Source organism: Amyelois transitella, chromosome 26, assembly GCF_032362555.1.
Source record: "Amyelois transitella isolate CPQ chromosome 26, ilAmyTran1.1, whole genome shotgun sequence".
NCBI lineage: Eukaryota > Metazoa > Arthropoda > Insecta > Lepidoptera > Pyralidae > Amyelois > Amyelois transitella.
In genome coordinates, this window is record NC_083529.1 from 1,390,550 (window position 1) to 1,407,968 (window position 17,419).

Genomic DNA, 17,419 nt, shown 5'->3' on the forward strand with positions numbered 1-17,419 from the left:
AATTCATAACATATAATCACGTCTATAACCCTTGCAGGGTAGACAGAGCTAACAGTCATCAAAAGTCTGAAAGGCCACGTTCAGCTGTTTGGCTTAATGATAGAATTGAGATTCAAATAATGACAGGTTGCTAGCCCATCGCCTAAAAGGGGAATCCCATTGTATAAGCCTTTTACGACATCCATGGGAAAGAGATGGAGAGGTCCTATTCTTTTTTCTAATGGTGCCGGGATCCACACGGCAACAAACACACAAAATCTTTTTGTCTTAAGCCTTTTTGGGTGAAAATAAGCATCGGGCCACGAAGAACTTATCAATATAAAGTGAAAAAGACAGACAAACACTCTAGTCTCGAGCTAGCCCCATTTCCTTGATAACGGCTGATAAGACGTTGATAATGATTGACTGACATCATATTGTGAGAATCATAAGCGTATTGTAATGAGAGAGTAAAGCGTTGACCCTTGGTCTTTTACGATACTACGTCTTTTTATTGACGATTGATATTACCGTGTGGTTCCCGGCACCAATACAAAAAAGAATAGGACCACTCCATCTCTTTCCTATGGATGTCGTAAAAGGCGACTAAGGTATAGGCTTACAAACTTGGGATTCTTTTTTAGGCGATGGGTTAGCAACCTGTCACTATTTGAATCTTAATTCTATACATATGATCACGTCTATATCCCTTGCGGGGTAAACAGAGCCAACAGTCTTGAAAACACTGAATGGCCACGTTAAGCTATTTGGCTTAATGATAGAATTGAGATTCAAATAGTGACAGGTTGCTAGCCTAACGAGCTTAAAATAAAATCAGGAAATCTCTTCCAGCAGAGCCGAGATGGGATCTTTGTTTTTAAAAAGAGTTCTATGCCTCATTATTGTGTAAATCAATTTTGATATGGTTATTATGAAATGTGCTAGTCCTTAACGATTGTCTATGACTAATTTATTTCTAGAAATCTTTGACGTCAGTCAATTTGTTTATTGTTCTTGCGTTACTCTCTCTCTCTCTCTCTCTCTCTAATATATAATATAATATATATAATATATACGGGACAAATTACACTGATTGAGTTAGCCTCGAAGTAAGTTCGAAACTTGTGTTACGAGATACTAACTCAACGATACTATATTTTATAATAAATACTTATATAGTATAGATAAACATCCAAGACCCAGGACAATCAGAAAAAGTTCTTTTCTCATCATGCCTTGACCGGGATTCGAACCCGGGACCTCCGGTGTCACAGACAAGCGTACTACCGCTGAGCCACAGAGGCCGTCAGTCATCTCTGTCTCATCCCTGCGAGTTCCCTGTTGCACCCTCTACCTAACTCTTTAGGGGCCCGGTTCATTTTGATCTTGCCCTATTTTATTCTATACTAGCTGTTGCCCGCAACTCCGTTAGCGTTTTATTGAAAATACGAAGGTTAAGGTAATTAAATTAACTCAAATTTTCGTCATCCGTCAAATTATACTTAAAGTCAAAATATTTATACTTTTTTTTTACCTTTTTTAAATGTATTGATGATGATTTTTTTTTAAACTAAACTAACAACTATTTTTACAGGCTTAGCGTAATTCAAAAGTATCTAGCTTAATGTTACAAAAGGTTAATTTAATTATACCATGAAACAATTTATTTCATTTGACCCCATTTTTGACAAAGTTCTCTGTCAGACCCAATGGTTGACTGGTAGATAATGCTTCTAGCATTAAGTCCGTCAATTGAGCTATACACTTGTATTTTATACTTATCTTCACGTCTATGTCCCTTGCGTAGACAGAGCCAACAGTTTTGAAAAACTAAAAGGCCACGTTCAGCTGTTGGGCTTTTTCATTGATTTATGTATCTAGCTAGTAAAAATTAATTATATGAATTTTCATATACTCTAGGTGAAATCACAAGCATTGCACTATTTTATTGACTAGGTATATGTACCTACGTATGTATGTATGTATGTACACAAATCAATGTTAACATAAAACATTTTATTCGTGGTTGTAATATCAAAATTCTTTAAATCTTTGAACACACCATTCAATGAAATAATATGTGCAGAAAGCTCAGATTTAAAACCATTACACGAAGACAGAAAGAATAATGTGATACAAAGTGACATAGTGCAAAAAAACAAAGACATAATTAACTCACTGTGATGTGTATATACTGTGACCATGGATCCACAAGAATTAGTGCCATTGGAATGTAAGTATTTTTACTTATAGAATTGATAAAATCGGTCAAGTGCGTGTTGAGCCACGCGCATTGTAAGAAGATATCTAGACAAATTCTCCAAACTAGACGCATTACCTTTATAAGTTGCTAGTAGTTAGTCCCGATTGCATCCTCGCCACTCTGGAGAGGAGCCCGGGGTATGCCTTTGACCATAGACCCTAAATTGGGTGAGTCAGGTTTTTACACGAAGCGACTCATTTTACCTTTGCAGGTAAACTTTAGCCATATTGGATCAATTAGGTTACATATCTAGTTGCCTGAATGTGCAGGTTTCCTCACGATGTTTTCTCTCTGTAAGAGCGTCGTTTAGTTTTCAAACTAATGTACTTCGAAAATGGTCATTGGTACAACGCCTAGGTGGGATTCGAACCTGTGCCCTTTCTGTGCTTAACGCATTTTAACCGCACCTAACAGATTCGAAAACCTCGCTCGTATAAGCTGCTAATGTATTTGAGAATAATTACTAATAATAAATGTATATTATGAGTTTCTACTTTTACAAATTTCAAATTTTCTTTCTTGATTGCCTCTGTGCGCTTGGCTAGGTCAATGCAGGTCCCGGGTTCGAATCCCGACCCGGGCATAATCATAAACGTACTTTTTCTGATTGGCCCAGTTCAATCAGAAAAAGTTCTTGGATGTTTATCTAAGTATACCAAAGTATTCATTATAGGCTTACAAACTTGGGATTCTTTTCTAGGCGATGGGCTAGCAACCTGTCACTATTTGAATCTCAATTCTATCATTAAGCCAAATAGCTGAACGTGGCCATTCAGTCTTTTCAAGACTGTTGGCTCTGTCTACCCCGCAAGGGATATAGACGTGACCATATGTATGTATGTATTCATTATAAAAATATAGTTTCGTTGAATACATATAATTAGTATCTCGTAACGCAAGTCTTCAAATTACTTCGAGGCTAACTAGATCCGTGTAATTAGTCCCGTAGGTATACAGGGTGACTTTTAATTCAACTGCATAAATTTAACTGTTAAGTGTACTCATCTAAAGGATATTTAAAAATGTTAAAAGAAAAATATCGGTTCATATTTCAGAATAGGCTCAAACAGCTCAGAAGCATGGGTATAGTCTATGTTTAAAAGGATGCAGTTGTTTTAAATGTCACCCAGTATATTTATGTTATATCATTTCCACAGCCGGCTTGCCCAGACCCCCAAGACCCACAGTGGGGCGTCACTGCAGCCGTATCGCCTCTCAGTCCTGCATACGAGGTCCAATTAGGCTATGCCGAATGTTAGCCTTAATGATACTACTACCGTCTACTTTTATATTCGTACCTTTATACTTAAGGTAAGATATTGTTTAATTGTCTAGTGAATTGCGATTCGCGGCATCAATAAAAATAAAGAATACGACCACTCGTTCTCTTTACCATGGATGTCGTAAAAGGCGACTAAGGGATAGGCTTTTTTACTTGGGATTCTACTTTTACTTGTCACTTTTTAAATCCCAATTCTATCATCAAACCAAAAATCTGAATGTGACCAAAAAATGAAAAAAATGATTTTTTTTTTTAAGACTGTTTATTGTCTCTGTCTACCCCGCAAGGGATATAGACGTGACTATATGTATGTATTGTTGAATTCGTGCATACATACATATAATCACGTCTATATTCCTTGCGGGGCATAGTTTTAAGCATTTTATTAAACGTCAACCAATGTTGTGAAACCAAAAGATATGACAGTAGTCATGTTTGAAATGTTCCATAATAACATAACATAACATAAAATCACGCCTCTTTCCCGGAGGGGTAGGCAGAGACTACCTCTTTCCAGTTGCCACGATCTCTGCATACTTCCTTCGCTTCATCCACATTCATAACACTCTTCATGCGAGCTCGGCGCTTTCGGGTATTCTTGACCATGTCCCATAATAATGAATTAAAAAAATAATTAATTTTAATTACTAATGTTTCAGATACCGTGTATTCTCCGGACAAATGTATCCCATGAGCATGACTGACATGAGACTGATTGACAGCAAAATATCCACCACTTGGTGCCAGGTAGGTGTATACAGGTTCAAATCCCACCAAGGTCATGTAACAATGACTCTTCGGAATTATGCGGCCAACTGATGAAATAAGCAAAGATCAAAGACTTTTGATAAAGGAAAACTTACTATTTATTTAGACTTAATTATAATAACTAAAACAATGGCCTATAAGCCTAAGCCTATCCCATAGTCGCCTTTTACGACATCCGTGGGAAAGAGATGGAGTGGTCCTATTCTTTTTTGTAATGGTGCCGGGAACCACACGACACTATGGGATAGGCTTATAAACTTGGGATTCCTCTTTTAGGCGATGGGCTAGCAACTTGTCACTATTTGAATCTCAATTCCATCACAAAGCCAAACAGCTGAGCGTGGCCTATCAGTCTTTTCAAGACTGATGGCTCTGTTTACCCCGCTAGGGATATAGATGTGATCATATGCATGCACAATGGCACTGTAAAATATTTGAACATGGAAGAGAGGGCTTGACAGGTAAGATCCGGAAGTGTGTATAAGTGCGTCTGCGTTTCTCTCAACATACATACATATGATCACGTCTATATCCCTTGCGGGTAGACAGAGCCAACAGTCTTAAAAAGACTGAATGGCCACGTTCAGCTATTTGGCTTAATGATAGAATTGAGATTTAAATAGTGACAAGTTGCTAGCCCGTCGCCTAAAAGAAGAATCCCTAGTTAAGCCTATCCCTTAGTCGCCTTTTACAACATCCATGGGAACGAGATGAAGTGGTCCTTTTTTTTATTGGTGCCGCGAACCACACGGTAAACTCTCAACACCAACAGCATATCACGTTAGATACCCAAATTCACTGATAGGTTGATAAAATGTCTGTTCAACAGTAACACTTAGAGCATGCAGGTAAATTATTATCAGTTCATTGACGTCAATGTGTTGAACTTGTTTATGCTAGTAGCTTTGCTTCCATGAGAATTCCCGATTCCGTTCTCTCCTCTAGAATAGAATAGAATTACTATACTACATACATTATAATCACGGCTATATCTCTTGAGGGGTAGACAGAGCCAACAGCCTTGAAAAGACTGATCGGCCACGTTCAGCTGTTTGGCTTAATGATAGAATTGAAATTCGAATAGTTTTAATTGTATGTTTAGATTAACTATACTTACACATTAAATTATATGTCCCGTATATATTTATTTATTTATTTATTTACTTACACATAAAATTGTATAAAAACATACATACATATGGTCACGTCTATATCCCTTGCGGGATAGACAGAGCCAGCAGCCTTGAAAAAAATGATAAACCACGTTCAGATATTTGACTTAATAATAGAATTGAGATTCAAATAGTGACAGGTTGCTAGCCCATCTCCTAAAAAAAATCCCAAGTCTGTAAGCCTATCCTTTAGTCGCCTTTTACGACTTCCATGGGAAAGAGATGGAGTGGTCCTATTCTTTTTTGTATTGTTGCCGGGAACCACACGGTTTTACGCTACATATACTTAATAGTAGTAGTAAGACCTTGTATCAAAATTAAGCAGCCATTTAACATATATAATTGACTAGCTGTGCCCGCGACTTCGTCCGCGTGGAATAGTTATTTCGGGCATCATATTTATTTTTGCAAACATCCTCCTCGGCTTTATCATTTATAGCTGCTAATTGTTATGCGACTTGCCGACGACTTGGCCCACATCATTACCCGCGACGGAACGGAGACCGTATATGAGATGAGAGGCCTTTGCCCAGTAGTGGGATCTTACAGGCTGATACTTTACTTTAAAATAGTAATATCTTCTAAGATGTTCATTGAAATTAAGTGATATCAAAGACAGTTGTGTTTACAATTAAATACTCATAATCAACAACAATCTTAAAAGATAGACATAATCAGCGGTCAAGCGGTCACGCGTATTAGAAAGAACGCTGGTTCGCCGTATTAAATGTTTCGCTGCAAATTGCTTATAACGACTTTATCTCAAAACCTATTCGTCTGATTTATAGACTGTAAATGGCAATTTTAGTCTACATGAAAAGCCGAAAGTAATAAACATATTGATTTGGATAAGGATTAATACTGAATTAAAGAAAATTGGTTTCAAAATAACTTATGTTTATAATGAAAAAATAATCTTAAAAAATGAACATAAAAGTGGTTATTGTAAGTAAACCTTAAGAGATAGATATATGCTCTCGCGGACTTTTTTGTGGCAAAAAATGAGTACTTCACATCTTTAGTACATTGTTTTAGTATATCTTTGTTGGTTTGCGCAGCGTTCGCGTGGAAAGCTCGCATATGGCCGACTCATTCAACTTTCACCTGCATTGTTGACGTTTCCCGTAGGAAATTTGGGATAAAATGTAGCCTATAGCCTTCCTCGATAAATAGACTATCTAACAGTGAAAGAATTATTCAAATCGGTTCAGTAGTTTCTGAGATTAGCGCGTTTAAACAAACAAACAAACAAAACAAACTCTTCAGCTTTATAATATTAGTATAGATAACATAGTATTGTTATAAAACTTGTGTTACGTACATAAAAAATATAAATAATAATTGAACTACCGCCGCCGACCGATAACAGTTATCTTAAGACTTTATCAATAAGCTGAAGGAGACGATATTTCTAAACATAATCACTACATACCTACATATATGAATAATGCCGGGAACCACACGGCACCAATAGATTAGTCGACATCCACGAGGAAAGAGATGTCTTTCCTCGTGTGTCGTAAAAGGCGACTAAGGGATAGGCTTATAAACTTGGGATTCTTCTTTTAGGCGATGGGCGAGCAACCTGTCACTAATTGAATCTCAATTCTATAATTAAGCCAAAATACTGAACGTGGCCAATCAGTCTTTTTTAAGACTTTTGGCTCTGTCTACCCCGCAAGGGATATAAACGTGACTTAATATATGTATGTTTTCTTACAGAGGCAAGTGGTGCGATCCAATGCGACTTTCAACGCGTTCCTGGTCCCGGGACCTCCCGAGTTCAGCCAGGAATTGGTGCCTGTCAGCATGACGAGGGAACTGGAGTTAGAAGACGACATGAAGGAGTACTGGGGTTTCTACTTGTTGAAGGGATCCAGTGTGACCGTCTCCACCTGCGTCAGGTCAGTTCATCATCAGGATTTATCATGTTTTGTTAACAATCATTCAAAAACACGTATGTATAAGTGCGTCGGGAGTCGAATGGTTAAGATCTTACATACATATGGTCACGTCTATATCGCTTGCGGGGTAGACAGAGCCAACAGTCTTGAAAAGACAGAATGGCCACGTTCAGCTATTTGGCTTAATGATAGAATTGAGATTCAAATAGTGACAGGTTGCCAGCCCATCGCCTAAAAAAGAATCGCAATTTGGTAAGCATTTCTCTTAGTCGCCTTTTACGACATCTATTGGAAAGAGATGGAGTGGTCCTATTCTTTTTTGCATTGGTGCCGGGAACCACACGGCACTTTATGATCTTACCCTTCAAATAGGTGAGGATACAACTAGGTTCATTTTGAAATCAGACTAAAAATTATAGAGATGCTAAATGTGGACGCAAATAAACAGCCGTCATCCAATTAACATATCCAATTTAATGATTGCTTTGTAAACAGATGTTTAATATGAGGATCGTAATAAAACGTAAAAATAAACAATTTGATTTGGACTATTTCCATATATTTACACGAAAAATTTATGAATAACCAGCTGTGCCCGCGACTTCGTCCGCGTGGGCGTGGCCCATAATAGTTATTATGGGCATCATTGAAGCCCTCAAGGATGAATAATTTTCCCCGATTTTTCCACATTTTCCATTATTTCTTCGCTCCTAATAGTTGCAGCGTGATGATATATAGCCTAAAGCCTTCCTCGATAAATGGTCTATTTAACACAAAAATAAATTTTTGATTCCAACCTACTTGGTTGTACAAACAAACAAACTCTTCAGCTTTATAATATTAGAATAGATACAGGTATTAAACGCGCACGTAACATACCTTTATTACTACTTACTATATTAATAAAGGTATTACTTACGTAACGTATTACTTACTAGCGGACCCGAAAGACTTCGTTCTGTCAAAAAGATTTGTAATGTAGCAGTTTTTTATTCTTACCTATTTTATAATCTGAAAATTTATTATATTATAAGAATTGGGCAAATTGGTCCAGGCGTTGTTGCGTTATGCTCTTACCACTGAACTGAACGAGGCCTTTCAGTATTTTTCAAGAATGTTAGTTCTTTTATCCCCTAAAGAATTAGAACGTGATCATAAGTAGGTATATATAGCGTAAGAGAAACAACTAGCCCATACAAACCTTTTTTCGTTTTCCAGCCGGTAGACATGTCGAGACATGTCCGTGACCCCGTAAAGATTTCAAATATTTTCCTCAATTTTCAGATGGCCAGGCGCCTCTCTCATCATGATCAAAGGCTACAAGCACCTTAAAGACTGCGCGTACATTGGAGACGATTCTTCGGAAGAACTCGACGAGCTACTAGAAGCTAACAAACTTGGATTGATATCCAACACGGAACTGGCGAAGAAGATACAAGAACTGAACAGAGTGGAAGGGAAAGCCAACAATCCGGGTAAGAATGATTTTTTCCATTTCATGACAATTCAATTGCTCCGTCCATCCAGTTAGACCATACTGCTATTTAGAGCGGGCAGTTATCCAATTTAGAAAGTTGCTTCTGAGAAATTCGTGATTACATTTAAGGAATAATGAACTAACACTTAAAACCTCACCTCACAAGTAATAGCAAGATATCTATCATCATTTGAAGAAATAACTCCTGAACACATAGGATCATAAGCGCATCACGGACTCATCTCCGTAGAATTGAGGACACAACTTGGTCTAACACCAACAGATGATAAATTTGATGACTCAAACAGTATCATAGCTGTGATAATTTCTGAAGTAGCTGCCACGTGTCGAAGATAACTAATCAGTTTATCAGTTTTTAACGAGCTCTCGAAACAAGTCGGCTTAACACTATAAATAATAACTCAATTAAAGATCGACCTAGAATGACAAACAATAGCCTTGTTAGATGATATGATCGTTAATGGTACACTGTTTTATGATATTTGTAAAGACAAACATTCCGCCTCTTTCCCGGTGGAGTAGACAGATACTTCAACTAATTTTCATCTACAAGTTAATGATGATATATAAGTACTATTAACAGAGACGCTTGCATGAAAATATATATGAATTAAGCGAAAGAGGTATGCAGGGATCGTGGTTATAAGAAAGTAGTCTTTGCTCCTCCGGAAAAAATGCGTGAGTATGGTCTATCTCCTAACACGTTACTATTTACTTAAAAGAATTGAACACATTGATTAATCCCAATTCCAACTAATATTTAAACGCGAAAGTAAGTTTACTTGTGTGAAATTTTGCGTATATAATATTAAAATCTGAAGAAGAACTCTTCTTGAATTCTTTTCATCCCAATAGAACCTAATGGTTCCCGTGGTATTTGCGAAAAACCTGCATTCTTTTGTAGGTCGCACGAAATTCGCGCAGGCAAAGCTGCGGGCAAAAGCTAGTTATATATTTATGGTGCTAAATAAATATTCCATTATGTGTGTAAAAGTTAGAAGCATATGTAATCGTTTGGTTTCTAGATGAAATGAAGCGACAGAAAGCTGGTGTAAGTTTCCACGATCCAAGCAATGCGGCTAACGTGACGTATCCTGATTCAGAACCAACACTAGATGTTACCGATCATGATCCCAAGGTAATAAATCACTTTGCTTTACTAGGTAATAATCAGATTTACTCCTTTAAAAATTTTAAACAGTTTGTTCATTTGTAAAGGAAAAAAATTGTTTGTTTTCTTTATTGAACAAAAAAATTAAATCATACAGTATTTGTAATTAAAAAAAAGTACAATGGCGGATTTATCCCAATTGGGATATCTTAAAATCAATATAATTATAATTCATATTGCGTGTTGGTATTTATGTATTATTATTTTTAAAGGATTCTGTTATAGTTGCCTTTTGCACATACTGTACTTAAAATAATGCATCATCCCGCAGAGACTGAGATGAAATATAATTATATAAAAAAAACAATACTACGCGGTCCAAAAATAATAGTAGGTACGAGAAAAGTATAGTCTTACATATACTTTAATTTATAGTCTTAAACGAAAACTACCTCAAATTTAGTTTCTCAAATTACAATTATATTATTCAACACAATTGGTGCAATTAACTTGTATATTTTCGCTTTTCGACATAATTAACATAAAATTTGTTATCAACGTTGTCATTGTATGTTCTTTCAAAAATGTATTTTCTCCATTTCAAGACCTAAAGAAAAATATCAAAACATTGTTTTTAAAATTATGATTTATACGGTTAATGAAAAAAGAATCAAAAAGAAACATTTTATTCGCATTGCTTTAAAATAACAAGAAACATAACCAGAACATTAGTCCTAAGTGGTCTTATAAAAAACTATGTTTCTCTTTTCAGGAGCTCCGTGAAATACTAGAACGCCTTCACGCTCTCCGCGAGGCTGCTAAACAAGAATCTTTGAAATATTACCATCCGCCAGACCACTTGATGTCTCTGCCAGCCCTCCACAGGCATAGAGACGCCAATGTCGATAAAGATGAGAGAAGGTTCTTAATTTTCAAAGGTAGGTTAGCATCTATTGAAATTGTCAATGATCTTTTCAGTTTGTAGAATGTCAATGAAGCTAAAGTTCATAAAATTGGGTTTCTTATTTAAAGTGATGGGATAGCAACCTGTAACTAATTGAATCTCAATTCTATTATTGAGACATCATTTTAACTTGACCTGCAAATCTTTTAAACTATTTATACTTATTACTTATATACTTACTATATCTCGTATCGTAAATTGCCTAAAACAAACCCTGAAAGAAAATATCACTATTAAATATTTCAAAATATAATTTTCAGATATTGACGGCAAAAGCAGTGATGGAGATGAAAGTTTTGATAATAAAACTATAGAGATCACTGCAAATAAAACAACCACTAATAATCCTACTAAAACAATGGAGAGAAAAAATATTCAAACAAATATAGTAACAGACAAACCTGAAATTACAACAACGACTATAAAAGCAGAAGATCAGAATACAGAAGACATTAAAGATGATGTTGAGACTACAACTGATGGGCTTCAAATTGTTGCTACTAAGTTCACTACAAAGGTAAGAAACGCATAAAATGTACACAACATTTTTAAAAACAGTTGGAATATTTATCAGTTAAACCAAAACTTATATCAAAAGGTTCTATCATAAATACTTCAATGTTTATTATTCATGTAATGAAAAGCAGCATATGTTATCTAAAACACATTTGTACAATCAAACATTTCCAATATAAGCAAGTTCAAATGACTAAACAGAAAATTTTAAACCCTTAAATTTAGTAGGTTAACTTTATTGAGTGTCCTAGCTATATTTAAGCTAATATATCAATTTAAAAACCGATGTATGTTTTCCCTTTTACACAAATTTTGAGTAGGGGTAAAATGGGGGAAAAAGTTTTATCCTAAAAGCTTCTTTGTTGATAGGGTAAACCACCGATTGTTAAAAATTTTATAACGGGGAATTTCGAAATTAGCTAAGGCAATTTGACTAGCAATTTTTGGGACACCTGTGCCGTTTTAATAAACACAATTTTGTCTCTGTCTTTAGTTTTCATTATCTTATTCAAAAGTATCAAAATAACATTAAATGCTTTATTTGCCAGGATGTTGGCATTACATTGTTTTACGAGTAAAATTCGCAATATTTGAAGAGCAAATATTTCAGCAAGAAAAAATCTCTATTACGGAGACAATTCGCATTTATTTTGAGAATTATCTAATCAGCGAATTTCTGTGTATGTCTACTTGATTCTTAGTAAATATTAAATACAATGAGAGTGTTAAATATTAATGGAATGAAAAGCAGAATTTTAATGGAAAATTTTCAACAGACGTATGTGGAATTATCTAGGATAAGAATTAGAATAATCTACTTAGTCAATAGAGCAGTGTGCCATTCGATAAATATAATGTGGTCTGAGGTTCAAATAGATAACATATTCCTTCTGAGAATAACAATCAGGCATTGAGTATGGGGTAATAGAATAGGGTCACGTTTCTGTATGTATAGTATAGGTACTCGTATATGAGACGAAACTGAAATTCCTAATTTAACGAAAGCTATATCCAAAGTTGTCAAAGAGAGGTGATCTAAATCAAATGTTACATGTAAAAGCGAGAATAAATATTATCTTTATCTACATAACTAGTTTTTTTTAAAAGAAATATCTCTAAAGAAGAATCTGAATCAAGTGTAAACTTACGAGAAAATATCAGTTTATCATTTCTATATCATTTAAGTAATTATGAAAATAAAATTATGAATACTAATAACAAAATTTTTAGTTTTAACAATTTAATTATCAAACACCTGATATAATCAATTCGATCGCACTTCTCTGATTTATCAATTGCTTCAATAGGATTTAAAAAAATCTTCTATAGATTTGCTTCTGATTTTAATTATCATAAAAAAAAACAAAAAACTTAGAGTAAAGAAAGCTATGAATGTAACAAACTTACAATGACTCTCCAGCAATACAATTTATATGCAGGTGCCTATAACTGAAGAACCAAATTCAAGAGAAGTGTTTGAAGATGTTCTGCGGAGGTTACGGGCGCTTGGAGAGAGGGGCACGAGAGTGCTGGCTCGGCTACACGATACAATGGGAGTGGAATACCACGAGGTGAACGAACACTGTGTTTAGATAATTAGCCGGGATGTAAAATAAAAAACTGTTGGTAAAATAAAGAGAAACTATAATAAAATACTAAAAACATACTATAATAATAATCCTAACTTCAATACGTCTTAAATCATTGTTGTGAAAATTAACAATGAAGATCGTCATTTTTCGTTTTCTAAAAATACACTGTGTGAAGAAATAATTCTTGACAGTTGATACGTTTTTTTTAATCAAAGAAGTTTTGGAAATAAAATATAGATTTTTTGACATGTTAGCGGTATCTGGTCTTTGGAAAATGCCCCAAAGACATAAGATTTCATTCCATCGATTAAGATAATGTTAATTATTTTAAATTATGGCCTGGCTGATATATTTTATGTTCCTATGTTTAATACAGAAAAAAATGAGATTGCAAATCACAATAATAATTTATTTAAACCTTTTCAGTCCAATTTGGATGGCAAGCCTAAACCTGATATAATGTCCAGGGTAACGGGCAGCGGTGAGGAGTTGGACCACCTCAGGCAGGTGCTGGTGGAAGCCATAGATGAGGAGAAGACGAGGTACCAGAGACAACGTAAGTTTGTCACTAAATAATAGGAGCCGGAAATCCAGTCGACACAAATAATGCTATTATGATTATTATTGCACACAAAATTGAAGAGATTAGTATCTTTGAGACATTTAGAGACAATGTAGAAGTGGTGAAACCTCAAAATGTAAATAAAGTTATACTTTTGTTTCCTGCAGAGTAAATAACTATTTAACAGAATATCAAAACCTTTAAACAAACAAATGTCATTTAACCGTTTTTAACTAGTCTCTCACAAACTTTGTATATACATATAGTTAACGTTTCTGTAAATATTTTGATTTAAGTTTCTGTAAAGAAAAATAAAGAAATTTGAATTTTAATACTAGTTAATTTTGTCAAGAACACCTGAAAGATGACAGGTATACGAGAACATTAAATTGAAGACGACCATTCAAAATTTTAGACAGGAGAGTTTAAAAGTAGACCTCGGGCCCGAGGATCTGGCAATGATGATAGAAAGAGTACAAGTTATAAAAATAACTTTCCCTTTTCAGAAAAACGACGTGACGCCCGCGAGGCCGCTCGCACTAAAAGGGAACTAATGTTAGGTCAAATTGAACTGCAGAAATCTTTCAATGAAGACGACGAAGCCAGAGACTACGCTGCTGAAGAGGTAACTACATTTTTAGTTTCATATTTGACGGCCTCTGTGGCGCAGCGGTATTACGCTTGTCTGTGACACCGGAGGTCCCGGGTTCGAATCCCGTCCAAGGTATGATGAGAAAACAACTTTTTCTGATTGGCCTGGGTTTTGGATGTTTGTCTTTATAAGTATTTATTGTAAAATATAGTACCGTTGAGTTAGTATCTCGTAACACAAGTCTCGAACTTACTTCGAGACGAACTCAATTCGTATAATTTGTCCCGTATATATTTATTTGTGTAATATATGCTTTATGGATACTCCTATACCTGCGTAACTTACCCACATCTGAATAAAGGAATTTAGCCTTAGAGAACTCGTCACAGGGTCGTTAAACGTTTAACGTAAAAATTTATGATTACGTGGATGTCGTAAAAGGCGACTAAGGGATAGGCTTACAAACTTGGGATTCTTTTTCAATGGGCTAGCAACCTGTCACTATTTGAATCTCAATTCCATCATTAAGCCGAATAGCTGAACGTGGCCTATCAGTCTTTTTAGGACTGTTGCCTCTGTCCACCCCACAAGGGACATAGACGTGACCATATGTATGTAATACAACTTCACAGGGTCTCCAACCAGACGGTTACGCGGAACACCACGAGCACATCAATGAGACCACAGCCTTCGACATGAGCAACTCAGAATACTGGTCATCATTCTCCAGCAGCGAGGAAGCGTTGTTGGAGTGCGATGGGCTGATCCTCAATCTGCCACTGACGCCATCTGCTGGCTGCACTGATAAAGCTACGGATGACCAGACTTATAACGCTGCTAGATCTAACGCCCTAACGTATAGGTAATCTTCTTCCTCATTGTTGTATCCTCACCTACCTGGATAATTTTTTTCCTCCTCGCTTTAGTCCTGGTTGCATCCTCACCTCCCTGGAGAGGAGCCTGAGGTATGCCCTTGACCATGGACCCTAGATTGGGTGAGGTTTTTACACGAAGCGACTCCTATCTGACCTCCGCAACCTTTGCAAGTGAACCTAGTCAGTATTGGATCCATGGTTACGCATTCAAGTGCCTGAATGTGCAGGTTTCCTCACGATGTTTCCACTCACCGTAAGAGCATCGGTTAGTCTTCAAACTAACTTTGAAAATAGTCATTGGTACATGGCCGTGGTGGGATTTGAACCTGTGCCTTTCTGCGCGTCACGCATTTTAACCGGGCACCTTACCAATTCGACCACTGATGCTGTAACGTTTAGGTAATGTGATAAGCTTACAAACTTGGGATTCTTTTTTAGGCGATGGGTTAGCAACCTGTCACTATTTGAATCTCAATTCTATCATTAAGCCAAATAGCTGAACGTGGCCATTCAGTCTTTTCAAGACTGTTGACTTTGTCTACCCCGCAAGGGATATAGACGTGGCCATATGTATGTATGTATCCCTTAGTCGCCTTTTACGACATCCATGGGAAAGACTAATCTGTAATCTATTAACCTAGGATATCTACCACGGTTGAACAACAAACCGTATCAAATTTCATTGTAAAGTTTTTGCTTAATGTATTTACAATGTGACAGAACTTAAACCGACACAGACTGTCTGACATCATTCTAATAAAATAGAACTGGCCATGAAGATCAATGTTAGGTCGGGAACTACCATAGACTTACAACTAGTTAGATAGCTCACGTTCAGGAAAACTAGATGTCAAGATGTTTTCTGCTCCGTATCAAATTTAATTGTGAAGTTTTTGCTTAATGTAAGTATTTACAATGTGACAGATCTTAAACCGACACAGACAGTCTGACATCATTCTAAAGAAATAGAACTGACCATGAAGATCAATGTTATGTTACGCTATAGGTTGGGAACTACCATAGACTTACAACTAGTTAGATAGCTCACGTTCAGGAAAACTAGATGTCAAGATGTTTACTGCTTAGGTACAACAGTTTTTACGCCAACGTTTCGTTTTCACCCGTTTATTTGATTTTACATACATATAATCAAGTTTATACCCATGCAGGGTAGACTATTATACAACTATTGTTACAAGTAGAATCCCAAGCTTATAGGCCTATGCCTTAGTCGCCTTTTACGACAATTTTAAACATACATTAAACATAGAACTTGATACAGCACAAGGCTACATTCAGAAACTTCAAATAATCGCTACACAATATCGAATGACATATTTGCGAAAGAATGTACATTTGTCGCTCCTACAAAAACTGATTATAATAGTTCTTTGGTTACCCACCGGGATTTGGACGCGCGAAAGACTTTACATTTTTCAACAGCGCAGTGCTAATTTGATACAAACTATTTTTACTTAAATAAAATCCAAAAATTATAAATGTTCTACATAAAACTAAGTACCTACTACATAATACATACATACATAAAATCACGCCTCTTTCCCGGAGGGGTAGGCAGAGACTACCTCTTTCCACTTGCCACGATCTCTGCATATTTTCATTCGCTTCATCCACATTCATAACTCTCTTCATGCAAGCTCGGCGGTTTCGGGTACTTTTGATCTGACCCTTTTCCAGGACGTCCTTAATACATAATACTATAGGTAAAATGTTTTATTTCAAATGAGGGCAGCACTGCGCCGTTGAAAAGTGAGAAATGACTCTTAATCACTCGTAAGGTCTATCTATATCTATGTCAGTGGTAACAACATTCCTAGAAACTTTAATTGATGACAGATTTATCTAGACATTGTCACAGAACACTAATTGGTGATCAGACACAGTCGTGTGATAAAAATCAATCTGAATAAGGATTTCATTTGATTGTCTAATAGCGATAAGGCATATCAAGTTCCTCTATAGCCGTGGCGGACCAATCTATATTTTGCGTGCTATCTTTCCCCTGGATGTCGTAGACGGCGACTAAGGAAATAGACATATTTATTCATTACATGCTTTTAACATGATCCAACATGAATTACGTTAAGTTACCCTGCTAGGGTTGTGGAGGTCAGGGTGACTCTCCCAAGACCATGGTCAAAATGCACACCACGGACTTCTCCCCGGAGAAGTTAAAATGGAGTGTGAAACATGATTACTGTTACCTATTATTATTGTAGTTTCGTGTTGGTCCCAACACCAATATAAAAAAGCATAGGAACACTCCCTCTCTTTCCCATGGATCTCGTAAAAGGCGACTATAGGATAGACTTGTAAACTG

At 36.1% G+C, this 17,419-nt stretch overlaps 1 protein-coding gene across 3 annotated transcripts in view; it reads left to right on the top strand.

Annotated features, from left to right (window-relative positions):
• Nucleotides 1–17,419, top strand: part of LOC106136019 (uncharacterized) — a 29,309-nt gene that overhangs the window by 2,530 nt on the left and 9,360 nt on the right. For all 3 annotated transcript variants that reach the window (XM_013336448.2, XM_013336449.2, XM_013336450.2), the window contains exons 2-13: nucleotides 2,066–2,212; nucleotides 3,400–3,553; nucleotides 4,184–4,271; nucleotides 7,187–7,368; nucleotides 8,653–8,843; nucleotides 9,892–10,004; nucleotides 10,750–10,915; nucleotides 11,202–11,458; nucleotides 12,897–13,028; nucleotides 13,476–13,605; nucleotides 14,118–14,236; nucleotides 14,836–15,065. In XM_013336448.2, the coding sequence (XP_013191902.2) occupies nucleotides 2,182–2,212; nucleotides 3,400–3,553; nucleotides 4,184–4,271; nucleotides 7,187–7,368; nucleotides 8,653–8,843; nucleotides 9,892–10,004; nucleotides 10,750–10,915; nucleotides 11,202–11,458; nucleotides 12,897–13,028; nucleotides 13,476–13,605; nucleotides 14,118–14,236; nucleotides 14,836–15,065 (1,793 nt within the window). In that variant the 5' untranslated portion in view covers nucleotides 2,066–2,181. The remainder of the gene's footprint in view (nucleotides 1–2,065; nucleotides 2,213–3,399; nucleotides 3,554–4,183; nucleotides 4,272–7,186; nucleotides 7,369–8,652; nucleotides 8,844–9,891; nucleotides 10,005–10,749; nucleotides 10,916–11,201; nucleotides 11,459–12,896; nucleotides 13,029–13,475; nucleotides 13,606–14,117; nucleotides 14,237–14,835; nucleotides 15,066–17,419) is intronic.